Source organism: Uranotaenia lowii, chromosome 1, assembly GCF_029784155.1.
Source record: "Uranotaenia lowii strain MFRU-FL chromosome 1, ASM2978415v1, whole genome shotgun sequence".
NCBI classification, from domain to species: domain Eukaryota; kingdom Metazoa; phylum Arthropoda; class Insecta; order Diptera; family Culicidae; genus Uranotaenia; species Uranotaenia lowii.
This window is the reverse complement of record NC_073691.1, coordinates 117892470-117909621: the sequence shown is the minus strand read 5'-3', so window position 1 is coordinate 117909621 and position 17152 is coordinate 117892470. Positions and strand designations below refer to the sequence as shown.

At 34.1% G+C, this 17152-nt stretch overlaps 1 protein-coding gene across 1 annotated transcript in view; it reads left to right on the top strand.

The window, feature by feature from the left end:
- The first annotated feature begins 500 nt into the window (after window positions 1-500).
- LOC129739344 (uncharacterized) overlaps window positions 501-17152 on the top strand; it is a 28776-nt gene continuing 12124 nt past the window's right edge. Inside the window, exons 1-2 of the mRNA XM_055730753.1 lie at window positions 501-952; window positions 15439-15731. Of these exons, the coding sequence (XP_055586728.1) occupies window positions 15720-15731 (12 nt within the window). The 5' untranslated portion in view covers window positions 501-952; window positions 15439-15719. The remainder of the gene's footprint in view (window positions 953-15438; window positions 15732-17152) is intronic.

The following is a 17152-nucleotide window of genomic DNA, read 5'->3' as shown; positions in this document are numbered from 1 at the left end:
TTTTAACAATGCTTTGTATAATACAAAAAATTTGAATACATTTGTTTGAACGATAGCTCTAGAAAAAAAATCGTGAAAATGGTGTTTTTTTTAGCCGTTAGACACTACCCCCCCCCCCCCCCCCCTTAAGGTAAAAAGAACGGAAAGTTAAGTCAAACGTAGTAAATTATTCATTCCTAGAACATTTTCAGCTCTGATGAAATAAAAAAAAATTCTATGGAATTTTAGGTGGCTTCGCTATTTTGCACTACTTTTTGAATTTGGATAAAGCAACACCACAGCTCGGTAAAGTCTGTATTAAAATTAGGTTTTTCTTTGGAAAACTTTTCCTTTTCAAGCTTCCTTCTAAATAACGACTTCCGATTATTCATTTCTCTTGCCAGCCAAACCGCCAAGAAAACTGCGCATGTACATCGAACCCCTCAAAATAACACCTCTGTTCTGTATTGCCAATGTAGTAGATGGAACCTTTTATTCTCCCCTTTTGCCATCAGTATCGTTTTGCATTCGCTGTCGTTCAAACGTATTTTTCCGGCCGGAGAGCGCGTATTCCTCTTTTGAGCTGAAAAGAAAACTCTCAAGGGGGGAAATTATTTGCACCAAAACCCAGTAGGCGCATCAACAGACAGCATAGGCATCCTTTTCGAAAAGTTCTGGCTATTGTGACATGCAGACTAAAAATACACCACGTTACCGGCGACATGTGCAGAAATTATTGTAAAACAATCCTTGCTTGACTGTGATGAATCAAAAATCAAATAGTTTTCTGTTAATGCAGTCAAGTGTATAGGTTTTTTGTCAGTGGATCGATATCGGCAACGAATCTGTAGTACACAGAAAGTGAACGTGCTAATTATTAGATTTGAAGAAAAATTAACAGGCCTATACAATAATTAACGAAACCGAAACATTGCAACTGAGGAGTATTTGGAGCACAGCCCACATCGATAAGGTAGGCATACAATGAACATTTGACGTGTAATTGTGAAACATTCTTATCAATCTCTGAGCCAAATAATAGCAGTACGAAACATTCTTCAAGGTGATGTGAGCACGGCACTAATAGATGAGTAATAGTTCGAGACAGAAAAAATAGTTTGCCGGCAGATAAGCTTCCAAATCTTAACAATATTTTATCAAAAAACTAGCTTAATTCTTTATGCATTGCAACAAAATCTAAAAAATATAAATCATACTGTGAAAAAAGACCCCCAGTCTTCTTACCTGAATTAGAATGAAACTTAATTTTGCATAATATCAAACGTGGAAAATGTGTAACTCAGATGTTTATTTTCAACGTATCTAGTCCCAAAAAATACGTAATTAACATTATAAACTATCTGATCAAGTAAATATTAGAATGCATTTTAAATTACTCCGAGTTATTTATATTTCTTTTTTTCGAGTTCCCAAAAAGATTTGAATCTACATGAATAATAAGTGTATTATTTTTATTCTGAAGAGAGTTACAGCTGAAATCTGTTAAAAAAAGGCTTGGCACAATTTTTTCGTTTGCTTGGATAACGTGCTGCTTTTAAGCATTCCCCTTTTCAGATACCTCAAAGTGATGATTTTCGTCCCTAGGAGAGTAACAGTTTTCAAATGTTGTTTTGCTTGCAGATAGAGCTTTTTTCGTGACTCTAAAAAAATATCTGATCATGTTTTGGCTAATAACTACCGTATATGCTACCTTTACAATATGGTCATCCACTTTCCATTCGCATACCTATCAATAAAAGAACATCATTAACACGTAGGCCGTGCGTTTACTTTTTCGACACCTTCTTTTCATCCACAAAGGGCTATTACTTATCGCCATTGTAAAAATTAGATCATTCATCAACTTTTTCATTTGCGATGAACTATTGACTCATCAACAATGTGAGAATAAGATCATACTGTTGAAAACTAAACTTGTCGAAGAGCAGCAACATGTAGCATATTTGTTGGAGACAATCATTCCTTTGTACTTTGCTTCACATTTGAAAAAGTGTTCTTTTCAACTCATCGCAAAACACTAACCAATCTAAATCAATTTAAAAAAAGTCAGAAATTTGTCAATGTAAGGAAAAAGCCGGGAAATCTCAAAAGGTCAAATTTTTAAGGTTCAAAACATGAGAATCCACCATTTATATTCCTGCGTTACACATGATTTTGATTATAATAACTTGCATTGTTTGCTTTTGGCATTAAATTTGCTATCTTGATATAATCTATCGAATGACTGCCCTGCTAAATCCTCAGCTTGGTTGGTGATCAGCGATGCGTGAGAAAATAATTATAACGAGCTGAACCAGTACCTAGAATGCATTTCTTTGGATATCTCCTGTTTATCTGCTTCAAAAGTGAGTAAACTCATGTAATACCAAAGTTTCGCTGATCTTGTAAGTTTAAAATTATTTATATAGCTACAACTACAGCTATCAATATCAACCGAAATGTTAAAAAATGATCAAACCATGGGTGTCTTGTCTTAAATTAACAAGCTCGCTTCTTTCATTGATGTTCATTTCGTCAACATTTTGGTCTTATCTGGATGGTAAACCTCGCACGATTGTCGGAAACACTCCCCATTCCACATAACAGATCGCACAAAAAGTTGACTTTACTATTGATCTGTGAATTTTTCTTTTCTTCGCCCAAAGAATAACTGCACTGCGAAAGGTTTCTTGCGTACCTACTTCGTGCGACATTGTTTCCAATATCCCAGAGTCACGCTCGAAGGCTGACACTGGAGAGTTGTCATTGTCATGGCTGAATGAAGCTTATTTTTAATGGAGCATTATTCGAGTAAGCATAACAATTTTTTTTTGTTCCCAGTTCAACGTGATCTCTTCATGTTCAGCGTGAAGATTCGCTATTTTTCATTTTTAAATTTGAAGCACAAGCAACGAAGGAATCAGTAAATCAAAAAGCAAAAAGCAAAAAGAGGGAGAGGATGGCGGAAGGGGGGAGGGGAACAACCAGCAAATCTATATTGTTTACTGCAAAAAAAAAATGTTAATAAAAAGAAAATTGTCATAATTTGCTCATTTTAGTGGGTTGTGCCAAACTTAAGATCTTTTAACTACACAAAAATTACAAGACGTATTACAGGACACGACACTTAACGTTCTTACTAACGAAAAAAACGAAACTAAAATTACCTTTTTGTCGACCGGTTTCGGGCTCGATGTTGCCCATCTACAGGACGATGTCCGACTGATTACGTAGAAGACAAATACTAACACAGGAGGTTGGTTTCGACAAATACAGCGAAACCGGTCGACAAAAAGGTAAATTTAGTTCCAATCACCGCACACAGGGGTAAACTATGAAAATATCCTATAGTGTCTTCGAGACAAATGACCACCATGACAAGGGCTAAAAAAATAGTTTTTTGAAAAATAGATTAATCCACCTAGTAGTGAGTTAGAAAAACTAACTTTTTTAATATCCATTTTAGAGCTGTATTGTCTGAGAAAAGTTTTTAGCTTGTACCAATTCTAGCAACTTTGCTAAAAAAGTCATAGCTGTAACATTAATAGTTTCAAAGTTATGACAATTTTTAGAAAAATAACACCAATTTTCAGTTTTTTCAACATAACTGTTTTGCGCGTGATTTTTCATATGAAATATGTTCAAGAGAGTTTTGAAGATGGAAAAGTTGTACACTTTTGCTGAATATACTGTATAGAAATTTTGAAGTTTAAACGAGATATCTTAAAAATACTTAACAAAAATAGTCATTTTGAACTGGTTATATCTCCTGAGTTCGGACGAGTTCGGTTACATATTTTACAGTTTTGAAATCAGAATAGTATCGGCTTTCAAACAATATACAACTCAAAGTGGCCAATTTTGATCTTCATTGTGTAAATGTCAATAGAAGTGAGATAAAAATGAAGTTTTGATACTAATTTGAACCCATCTATCATCTCAAGTCCAAGTGGTTCAAGTAGGCCTACTGTTAGGAATCGTACATGTTGCAGCCTAATAGTAATAGTTATCCTCAAATTAGTATAAAAACTTCACTTTCGGTTGACTTCTATTGACATTTACACTATGAAGGTCACAATTGGCCACTTTGAATTGTAGATTATTTGAAAGGCGATACTTTTCTGATTTCAAAACTGTAAAATATGTACCCGAACTCGTCCGAACTCAGGAGATATAACCAGTTCAAAATGACTATTTTTGTTAAGTATTTTTAAGATATCTCGTTTAAACTTCAAAATTTCTATACAGTATATTCAACAAAAGTGTACAACTTTTTCATCTTCAAAACTCTCTGGAACATATTTTATATGAAAAATCACGCGCAAAACAGTTATGTTGAAAAAACTGAAAATTGGTGTTATTTTTCTAAAAATTGTCATAACTTTGAAACTATTAATGTTACAGCTATGACTTTTTTAGCAAAGTTGCTAGAATTGGTACAAGCTAAAAACTTTTCTCAGACAATACAGCTCTAAAATGGATATTAAAAAAGTTAGTTTTTCTAACTCACTACTAGGTGGATTAATCTATTTTTCAAAAAACTAATTTTTTAGCCCTTGTAATGCTGGTCATTTGTCTCGAAGACACTATAGGTCTAAAACGAACAGTTTCGGCGTAAAATAGTTTTGATCGCCTTTTTCATAGTTTACCCCTGTGTGCACCGTTCAAAATTCTGATTTTGATTTTTCAAATTCCCAAAATAAAAAATCAACATTATAAATACAAATTTAGTTGAAAATAAGAATATCAGAACCAGATACTGAAGTATGAAGCTTCTGGAACTTGATTTTGATTGTTTGCTCTTTAATTTCAGGTTATAATACAAAATTTTCAATTTCGATTGAACTGAAACAGATGGAATATCAACAAATAAATTATAAAGAAAATGAAAAATCTTTTTTTTTCTTCATATAGGTACATACTCATATTTCCAAACTTTCAGATGTAGAGTCTCAAACCTCGAAGTGGATTTAAAATTAAAATTTCAGAATTATTAGCTGAATGAGCTAAAAGCAGTTTCGGCGATATAATTGGTGTAGATCTTGAAATCCAGCAGTATTACAAAAAGCTCTTTCGAATGTTAGCTTGATGGATTAGCTTGTTGCCGAAAAAATAAACGACTGATTACGGGAAAGTTTTAATCCACAAGGGAAAATCTAAAACATAGGCAAATTGATTTTTTAAAATTTTTGCATCCTTAACTTTTTGTCAGATTTTTTGTCAGAAAACTCATTAGTTTAGAGCAGGCATGTCAAACTCGCTTAGGTGTGCGGGCCGCATCAAACATTTTCTATGACGTAGAGGGCCGCAGCCAAAATCAGTTAGAAAACACAACATATTAGTTTCGCAGAGATTAAATACGATACAATGGAATATAGTTATAAGTAAATTTGGAATGATATTTTACGTAAAATTTTTATTAAAGCTTTAAATGTTTAACATTCTTATACTATAATGTTTAAACTAGTTTAAAAATATCAGGTTGAAGTTAATTTGTCACTGACGCTTTCATTATTGATGATAGATTTGTATCAGATAATCTCGAACGGTGAGAAGTTTTTGTAGCTAGTAACGATTCTAGGTGAAGTATGTATTTTCCAAATGATGCAGCCTCATTAAATCTTTTCAGTTCTTGACACGTAGAGAAGTGCACAAGGAGGCAGTTATGATATTTTTTTCTTTTCCTTGAAGTTTTAAGTTCAAATCTTGCAGGTGGCCAGTGAGATCAATGGCAAATGTCAAATCCTGAACCCAGTCGTCTGCTTGAAAATGTACAACAGGTTCACCTGTCATTTCCAAAAATAATATTATTTCCTCTCGAAGCAAAATCTTTTTAATATTTTGTGGCAGGAAAGCCAGCGTACTTCTGTGTAGTAGGGAACACAATCAAATTCATGTCCAATTTCTTCCAAAAATGTCGAAAATTGGCGATGATTCAAGCCATGGGAACGGATAAAATTTATAGTATCTGAAACTGGTTTTTGCACTTTTTGGAACTTTAATTGCTTTGCGCGTAATGCCTCTTGGTGAATAATACATTGAAAATGAGCAAATTTGGAATTGCTGCGGTCTCCCTTATTTTCCCAAGCAGTTTTGCACCATTTGTTGTATTAAAATCTGGATTCAGTGCTTATTTCAGATTTTTATAATTTTATCTTCATACTTTTTTGAACGGACAAACACAACTTCCCAAACAGTATATATGGAAAATCGCACAACAAAGAAACTCTGAAGCGTGCTATCCCGAAAGTAGCTTTTGTGCACTTATACCCCTTTAGCTCTGAGGGCCTTATATGATGTGATAGCAATTGTTTACAAAAAACTGAACTTCATTTATTGACGTCAAGTTTTAAATTTAAAATCGAGCTCTGAATTCGAATAGAGTCAAAAAAATATCTGCGAAGAGTAGTTTATTGGTCAGATTATAGAAAAAGATAATTTTATGAACAGTAACTGAAGATATTCAAAAAAAAACACAATTTTTTTTTTCATTTTACAGTATTTCAAAAACTGCTCTAATCAGATTTTTCGGTTTTAACTTTTTTTTAATTCAGTGACTGATATGGTATTAAAAATGATTCTCATTTTAAGAATAAAAAATATTGTTAACTAGTGTTATTACTTACCACAAAATTAACTGAACGTTGGACAAGTGGTAACTGAAATAAAATTATTCTGAGCTACAAATTTAATCACGTAAATTTTTTGATTATTTAGGTTGTGCTTTTTTACAATGAATAATGTTGATATTCATGCTATCTTCAATTTAAAAAATATCACAATATGTCTGTTGTTCCTTCGGTAAAACAAAAATAATAGAACCAAAATACTTGAAAGATATTTATGTTGTTTACGCTATGAATGTTTACACACACACAAAATTTTCGAGGCCGGAATTTAGCAAAATTTTGCTCAAATTTGACCAGCTAGAAACTTAGCAATCAATTTAGCAATATTTTTTAACTAAAATTTTAGCAAACGAGAAAAAAAGTTAGCCGCCACTGTTTTTACTCAAATTTTTAGCAAAAACCGGAGAATAAGATTTGCCCGGATCCGTAATTTAATGTTTTGTTATTTTTTCTGTGGAGAATCAGGGGAATGTTTGATTATTGAGTAGAATACACAAATTTCATTCACTTATAATTTATTTTTAACATTTAAAAAAAAAATCACACTTTTTGTAAAACGGAAATTCCGATTCAGGGAACGCACCTACTGGCTAGCGAAATCCCATCTTCATCAAAGGTACAGCACCGGGGTGTTTGCCGGATGCAGCTTGTTTCCAGTTGTGGTCCTTCTTTATTGCCGTTGCGGGTTTCGTGTTGCAGTTTTAACCTGGTAAAAAAAACACACAAAAATTTTAAATTTAAAAATTGGACAATCTGAACATTTTAAGATCGGACCTTACCTGTAAGCATCCGGTGTCGATTCAGATACCATTTAGTCGTGGAGTTGGCCACCACAAGAACCACCAACGAACAACCGGAACCGCTCTTAATCGCGACAGCTTTTTATTTTCCTCCAAATTGGCGCGGCGGCTGGTGTCTGTGAACAAAGCGGCTGAAAAACCTTTGTTTTACTAAAATCAAGTAAAATGACCTTTTGTATTACTAAAATCAAGTAAATTTAACTTTTTGCTAACTCAACAGTAAAAAAATATTTTTGCTAACGGAAAGTAACAGCGAAATTTTGCTAAGTGGAGCCCCGAAAGTTTTGTGTGCACAAACTTACACGGAAGCGAGAATCACCTCGAACTGTGGTTCAGAGCAACAATGTTACGCGTGTTTTTTAAGAGGAAATTTGAACATCGAAAAACATTTGCATTCAGTTGAAAACGTTACATTCAACTTAAGTTTTTTGCAGTTATACTTTACATAAAATCAGTGGTGTTTTTTTTATGACAATTTAAGACGGGGCTACGCGGGCCGCATTGACCAGGGCCGCGGGCCGCATGCGGCCCGCAAACCCCCAGTTTGACATGCCTGGTTTAGAGCTTTATCGATCAATGATAACTGATGAAGCAACTGACCTACATGAACAACAAATAAGTATTTGAATCTATAAATTATCTTTTATTCATTCATCGATTTTAGGGAAGAATTCCCGAAAAAACGATAGATACAGATTTGTTACGAGAAATGGTTCTAAGATTATTTCAGACCACTCCCACTTCAGCTTCCATTGGAGATACATAATCGAGATCGAGATAGGGCTTTAACCACATTTTTTGCAGAACCTAAAACGTATTCAAGCAAATGAAACCAAATTTGGCTAGGAAGAGTATTTGGATACGATAAATAGTTCTATGAATATTTGGTACCCCTCCCTCCTTCCAGTGAGGAGATAGAAAGTGGGGAGAGGGCTCTTTTACAATTTTCAGCTTAACTAGAAAAATAATTAAACAAATGGAACCAAATTTGGCATGGGAAGGTATTTGATTACGAGAAATGTTTCTATGATATTTTGAGAACCCTCCGTTCTTCAATTCGAAACATCGTAAGGGAATAGGGTGCTCACATACATTTTTTGTATGAAATTTGGCTTGAGAGGGAGTCTAAGCACAAGGAATGTTTCTGTAAATATTTGATACTACTGCCTCCTTCCAGCGCAGTGGGGTGATAGGAAGGAGAGAGGGGGACTGCTTTACAATTTTTTTTCATAACTCGAGAACTAATCAAGCAAATGGAAACAACTTTGACATGGGAAAGCATTTACATGCGTAAAATGGTTATTTGCTTATTTGATACTTCTTTCTCTTTAATTGGGGATACAGTTAGAGAAGAAGGGAGCTCACATATGATTGTTTTGCATAAACTAAGAACTTATCAAATAAATGGCACCAAATATCACACGGGAACAATCATACAATCGAGCAAATGTAACTGAATTGGGCATGGGAGTGAATTTGAATACCCGAAATGTTTGGTGTTGACTCCCTCCTATCAGGTAGGGAATGGGTAGGAAGAGGGGCTCCGTGACGTTATTTTTTTACAAAAAATAATTCTAGGATAGTTCGATACCCTTTCCACATTTAAAAGGGACAGAAATCCAGAGTTAAAAAGGATTAAACATTAATTAAAAAAAAACAAAAGATTTCAAAATAAAAAAAAAGTTATTCAGAATGTTGTGCAAATCATTGAAAAGTTAAATAACTAGGTACCACAAATTTCAATAACTTTTGGAAGGTATAGCAAAGCATACTGGGTCAGCTAGTAAACAAATAAAAATGTTAAAATATAAGAAAATTGAATAATAAGCCAAAAATACAGTGGAATTTACAAAACAAAAATATATAAAAGATTTTTGGGAAAAAAACCAATTGAAAAGTTTGAAAATTTGGTATCCTTGAAAAATGGGATGTAGGTACATATTTGTATTCTCAAATATGGAATTCCATACATTTTAACACGTTCGTCGCCTAGAGTGGGTGACGCAAAATACGTCTTAATTTGAAAATTCAGCACAAAAATTTGGAGATATTTTGTATACAAAATTCAAAATAATCTCAGATTATTTCCAGATTCTTCTTTAGCCGAAATTTGAAGCCGGAACGATATTTCCTGTTTGTGTTTTGGCTTTCCAAGGTTGGACATATTTTAACCCTCATCCGCATCAGATTTCGTTACCCTTTTCAGCACTAGGAGTGTCAATTTGACACTACAAGCTCAAATCGTTATAACTTTTGACGTGTTTAAGTGATTCAAACATAACTTATATCAACAGAAACCTTGTAATGTCAGTAACATATGTTTAGAACATTATACAGGGTGACAAAAAAGTCCGGTCACACTTTTTTGGGGTCGCCTGTAGCCTACACGTTGCATCTCTCTGGTGCCATCTATATGTCAAATGAAAGGGCTAACTTTGCTGCCCAAAGTAGCAGAGTTTCGTTTCTGTGCAGTTTGTTTACATTGAGTTGTGAGCCATGGCAGAGTTAAGGACAGCTGTTTTCGCTGCTCGGTTGGCGCGCAGATGACGAGTTTATTTTTCAGACGAGAAGCTGTTCGTTTTGGAGCAAACAGTCAATCGCTAAAATGATAGATTTTGGAGTGTGAGCTCCAGCAAGCTCCTGCGGACAAGCTGAATGTTCCCGGTTCCAAAATAAGACGTCAGTGATGGTTTGGGGAGGTATTTGCAAGAGAGGTAAACTGCCTCTTCTTTTTATCGATAAAGGGGTCGAAATCAACGCAGCGTACTACTTGGACATGGTTTTGAAGAAAAATGTTCTGCCTCAGGCTGAACTATTGTTTGAAGACGATTACCACTGCTTCCAGCAAGATGGCGCCCCATCTCACACCGCAAAGGTTGTTCAGGCGTAATGGGAGGAAAACTTGACCGATTTCATTTCGAAGAATGGATGGCCTCCGTCGTCTCCGGATCTGAATCCACTGGATTATTTCGTGTGAGGATATATGATGTTGAAGCTGAACGACTATAAAATAACAAATTTGGAGCAATTCAAGCGATTTGTCATGAAAATCTGGGACGAGATGCCGATGGAGCACTTGCGCGCCGCTTGCGACGACTTTCCGAGACGTCTAAAGCTGGTTCGATCAGAAAAAGGTGGTGTAATTCCGAGATATCGACTGTAAAGTATCTTCATGAGTTACTGAATAAAGCTTTGAAAGCCAGATTTAGATTGATTTCTTATTTTTTGAAATATTGAGATTTTCCTGTGTGACCGGACTTTTTTGTCACCCTGTATATACCTAAAGCTACTAGTTTTCTCGTTATTTTGCATGAAAGAAAAAAAAATCCGAAGAAACATGCTTCAGGAAAACTGCTGTAGTTCATGTACTACACGTCCAAAAAAAAAATTTGCCTTATACATATGAAAGCTGAAGCTAATGTCTACATCATGAAGTCAAGAAAATTCTGTTTGAGTGATGGTAGAGTTTTTTTTTAAAGATGACTACAAAATTTATTAAAATTCTAACATTTTGCTGTCTTTAGATATTTGATGAAACAAAAATTGAATTTACTGGAATTTTTGAAAATTTACTTCTTTTCCCCTTTTTGTTTTACAAAATGAAATTTCATCTGTTTTTGTGGTCCATCGTCAGGTTGCACCCGGATTTTCAGTGATTTTACTTTGTTTGGACCAATCAAAAGTATATTCATTGGAAAGCAATTTTAATCTAGATTCTAATGAGGTGCAATAATTCACGCTGTGAGATTTCACAAAAATATAAAAAATTATAAACGCAAAACCATTCCTGAATTTCTAGAACCACAAGCAGCGCGTCCAGCAAAACGTGTTTGTGTGCTTTCCGAGTAGGTACGGTGGGTGATGATTCGGGCAGAGAGCCAAGCCGAGAGAAGAAATAATGATGCGTGTCGTGACCAGAGATGCCAATGTGCCTGATTTTTCAGGTATTGCCTGATTTTTCGCGGCTCTGCCTGACAACCTGATAAGCCATTGAATGTGCCTGATTTTTGAAAATATGCCTGATTTTGCGTGATTTTTGCGAATGTGATGAAAAATGCGTAGTAAGGAACTGGATTAGGTACCATTGCTGAAGGGAAAAAGTGGAAATGTGGCTGAATCAAAGCAATCGAAAGATTCCCTTGAATTCTTATTTAAAAAAGGGAATTAAAGGGAATCTTTCGATTGCTTTGGTGCCTGGATTCAGTAGAATTCTTCAACCAAGTATATCAACCATAGCCTGATTTTTAATTCTCCAGTTTCCTGATTTTTTAAATAAAATGTTGGCAACCCTGGTCGTAATTAGCAAACGCGAACTACAAACAATAGAAAATTTCCAACCAAGAAACGCCCGACACGCATCATTATTTCGTCTTTCAGCTCCGCTCACTGCCCAAATCACCACCCACCCTACCTATTCGGAGAGCAAACAAACACGTTTTGCTAAACGCGCTGCTTGTGGTTCTAGAAATTCAGGAATGGTTTTGCGTTTATAATTTTCATATTTTTGTGAAATCTCACAGCGTGAATTGTTGCACCTCACTAGAATGAAGATTAAATTTGCTTTCCAATGAATAGGGGAGAGTGGGGTATCGTGGGCCATGGGGAAACGTGGGCCACTTTTAATATCTCAGATGTGTGTTGAGATAAAAATCTCAAACCAACTGTCATCGTCGTCGCTTTGCGTGAGCATATATTCCTATATGTTGATGACTGAAATACGCATCATATGCCTCTTTTATTTATCAAGATAAAAAAAAGTTAGAAAAATTTACTTGCATAATTAAAAAAACACGCGCTAATTTCATCGATGGGGAACCTAAAGGTCATAACAAAAATATGCTCATACGCTTATGATCTTGGTTTTGTCATGATCTTTCACGTGGAAAACGAATTTTTGATGAAACATTAATAAGTCACACAAACGCAACCAATTTGCAAATCATTGCTTGTGGGGAATCGTGGGCCACCCATCTTGAATCACCTATATTTTTATGTTTTTATACACATTCAGAACTTAAAATACGTTTTTCCTATCTGTAAAGTTTTCTTATGCCAAATGAAGAATTATGCAAAAATTTTGTCCATCCTATGTAAGAAATTTTTCCAAAACGTTCACGAGCCAGGTTTTGGAATCTATTCGATCATACACAGCACTCTTTTTTATTTCATCATCTGAAATTGCTGTAAAATAACAAAATGAATTAAGAAATCACAATTTTGGGTCAACTCATAAACTTTGCATGTTATTTGGTCAATTTGGATATGGTGGCCCACGATTCCCCACCATTTTACAAAATCCAAAAAATTTTGCTTTTTTTCAAACAATCAGAATTTGGGGAAAATAACTTTTTAAAAATTAAAAAAAAAACCTTATGATACCTTAAAAATGTAGAAAACCTTACAATTTTTTATTTTCATTTTATATTTTATAATAAAGAAGTTATGGAACAACGAAAAAAAGTGGCCCATGATTCCCCACTCTCCCATATACTTTTGATTGGTCCAAACAAAGTAAAAGCACTAAAAATCCGGGTACAACCTAACGGTGGACCACAAAACAGCCCAAACCCCCCTCCCCCCTTTCCATCTTCTCATGTTTTTAAATACTGATTTATGAAGTTAAATAAAAATTAACAAAAAATTTTTTAACGTTCTTCAGCGAAATTAATATCTTCCCAAATCGCTTCTTAAAACTCATTGATGATATCTCTCTCATAAAATAAATTGATTGTCTTATTACGAGTTGCTTTGTGCTTATTATCTGATGATCTACCTTTTTTACTTCAATTTGTGCAAATCATAGCTTGTTATGCAAGATATACTCCACTTAGTAATATTCGTAAGAATAATCAAAATTGCAGTTTTTAAATCAATTGAGAAAAAATAGTAAGATTTCCGTCTTAAGGTTGAATTGAGTTCTTGGGGGTAGATGTACCTCATATTCGGTTTTGCAACGGTTATTTTACGGATATTCAATACAAAAATTTTAAGAAGTCTACCTAAGAATCTTAAAAGACGAAAGGTTACAAACCAGTTTTAATTATGTTGAAGCTTACAAATTTTAAAATGATTTGGCTTGCATATCATTCTGGAAAAATTGCATGACATAAAAAAAGTTGCGATGAAACTGAAATGTTTGAAGAAAACGTTACGTAACGATGAGCATACCTCCCCCCTCCCCTATGTCACAATTCATAACACTCGAGCTTACCCCCTCCCCCCCTAGGAGCGTTACGTAATTAATGGATGCCCCCTAAGACAAATATTTTTTTGGACGTGTAGTACATGAACTACAGCAGTTTTCCTGAGGCATGTTTTTTCGGATTTTTTTTCTTTCACGCTGAATAACGAGAAAACTAGTAGCTTTAGCTATATATAATATTCTAAACATATTTTACTGACATTACAAGGTTTCAATTGATATAAGTTTTATAAATGATTTTTTATAAATGAAATTAATTATAATTCAAACGACTTAGAAAGATTTTACTTTTGAAGTGTCAAATTGACACTCTAAGTCAGAAAAGGGAGCTTTCATCCAGGCTTCCAGGGTTCGTCGATAAAAAAATAAAGATATAATATTCAAGATCTTTTGAAATCATTTGGGGTCCCCGAAGAAATTTTTGTTTTTTGAAGCTTCTGAAAAAAGTTACAAGCCTTCAAACTTGCAATAGTACCAAAATGACACTCTAATGCGGAGGAGGGTTAAGTGGGTGAAGCTTGGAGACGAACGTGTTAATGTTATAAGCTTGCATTTCATATCCGAGAAAAAAAGTTACATATTTGAACATAAAGATATTAAAATGGCTGAACCAGACATCACGATTAATTGGAAAAAAAATTAAAGGAAACGGAAATAAATATGGATTAAGAAAAACATAAACGATGATAAAGACATTTGTAAGTAAATTAATGAAAAAAGTGACTATTGTGACCAAATTTCAATAAAAGTAAAATAAGTGACAGAGTTACTGAAAAGTAACCAACTTCTAGCCTTGCAAAGCTTAGATCCCAACGATTTGTTCGAGAGAGCATCAGCTAGGTTATCTTGATAAATACTGAGATTTTTGCTTACGTGTAGGTTCACAAGTTTCCAGCAAAAAAAGAAAAATTGCTGTGTATGATTCCACCTTCAAGAAAGTTCATTATTGGAGAACAGTCTGATTTGTGGGTGCATTAATGAACTCCCGGTCTGAAACAGTGTCGAGTTATTTATATACTCCCTGATGCACTGACTAAGTCGAGGGAGCGTTGGAAAACATACGCCATTAGCATCATGGAATGAAAGAAAAGTCAGACGCTTGATAGGTTGGCGTTAGTATTTTCCAGTTGGTAAACTCTGTCGGCTTCGTTTAAACAAACATTTTCATTCACACACCGAGCAGAATGAGTGCACTGATTTAAATATTCGTACTTTTCTGTCCATAGAAGGAAAAAAAAATACACGATCTGCACAAAGATATTTCCTCCAGTTAAATTGGTTTCAAATTCATTTCACATAATTTACTTTTTAGTTATATATAGTTTTCCAACTCTAACCCCTTCTGAAGCGTCCTACCGATACTGTTCCTATTGCCCTCTTCCAACTCCAGTCCTTAATTACTATGCATGTTGATCTTGTAGCACCCCTTCCCAGATCGATAATGTTTAACAGTATTAAATTAATTTTGTTGTTCGATGAAGAAGTTCATCAAAACAATTTCTTACGCACCATACCAAGTATTCAACCTTGATCTTCTCCCCTTTAAGATGGAGTTGTCTTACTATTAATCCCCGTAGCTCCATTGTAAGGTGTATTCAGATACATAACGTCATAGCTTCCATCAGTACAACTGAGCGCGATGTAGGGGTTTTCAAGCCTTCCTAAAATATACGAATAAACACAAAAGTTCCCACAATTATCAACCGTTCGTGCACTTTTTTTCTGTCTATTCGCATCGTTCGTCATCGTTGTCTGGTTTATCTTTGGACGTGAAGTGTATGCTAGTAGACTGTATAGAGCCTAATATAATATTTATTTTCATTTTCAGACGTTTCCCTCCAAACTTGAAACGAATCGTAAAGTGTGGATCTGAACCGAAAAACAGAGGCCGTTGAAGTTTGAGGCAGCTGAAACTATGCCAGTACGGTTGATTTGGCTAAAGAAAAATGCGAACAAGCTGTAACGGTTACAGAGTGCCAGCTAAAATAGATGGTAGGAGGAGAAAATAAAATCCAAAATTTACCAAATCAGGAAATAACGGATTAATTGTTGCTGCATCGATCAAAGACTTTACTCGCAACGAGAACGCAACTACCTAGTAGAACCACAATGAGCAATAGGGTAAGTAACTTCTTTCGTAGTGTTCTGAGTTAAAATAATTGTTTTTTGGAAATTTCGATTTGAGCCATGGAAAAAATCCAAGGAATGAAATTAAAATAATATTTATTAAAAATGCCAAGATGTCTGGAACTAATACAGAGAATATTTATCAAATGACATTTATTTTAGAATTTCATAATATAGGATATTAATTTGAAGTTTCCTAATTCACATTTGAATGACGCAAAATTGAGGGTGAAATAAATCGTGCGGGGGAATCTTTACTGTGATTCAGAATTCTTATTCTTATTTTCAAATCCTAAATAATCAATATTCTAATTTCAGATACGTAATAGCTTTTTATACATGAAGTGAAGTTTTATTAGAATATTTTGTCCTGATTCTGAATTGATGATTTTCTTACGATTTTAAAAATATTTTGAAATCCAAAAAAGAAGTCCTTATGAGGTGGCTCCCGTTTCCCGAAACTTAATTTAAAATGTATTTAATGAGGCATCAACACTTGTTGAAAATTATGATTGAATTTGTTTTATTAAATATTGGTGTTAAAAAGAAAGATTAGAAAGTTAGACTGCCAATGAAAGTCATATGATTTTTTTTTAAATATTTTAAATTAATTTTTTTTCTAAATCTTGACTTTACATTTCATGTAAAATTTGATTTCATTAAAATTAGGTGAAATGTGTTGGTAAATTTTCTGTAATTTTACATGATTTTTGAAGGAAACGATGTGTAGCAGAATCGTTCCACAAACAAACACCAAACGACCGACCGGTAAGCAACAGGTTCGACTTGATACTCCAAGAAGTACCTAGTATTTCAAATCTTGAGCTCGTTGATTTCAAGAAAAACATAAACATAACGAATGACTTTTTAATAATTGAAATGTTAAGACTAAGGCAATTGATAAACTAATGATTTAAAAAATAAAAAGGAATAATGAGCTGGAACTGTTTTATTACAAATGCATAAAAAACAAAAAAAAAACTTGAACACAAAAATAAAAACAAAAGGAATTGGGAAGAAGCTTCATGAAACTTTCTTGAAAAAAAAAACGGTTTCATTGGTATGATCGAGTGAATTTACAATGGCATTTTTCTTTTTGATATTTTACATTTATCATGTGCATTTAGTAGAAAAGACTTCTTCCTATAATTTACAGGTAAAAACATGTAAAAGTACAAGTGATCACTCCAATGGAGAATTTGACTACAATTTAAATTTCTTACTTTAAAGGTAATTAAACACTTGAAGGTCAAAGATGTTTTTCACATCTTAGAACGACCAAGATCTGTTAATCTCTTAAACATAGTAGAAATTTCTGAAAATTGAAGAAAATGGCAAATGACATGATTCCATACATACAGACCCCGTTCGTTTTTGGAAACATTCGAATTTGGAAACAGTCTGACAGCCAGAAA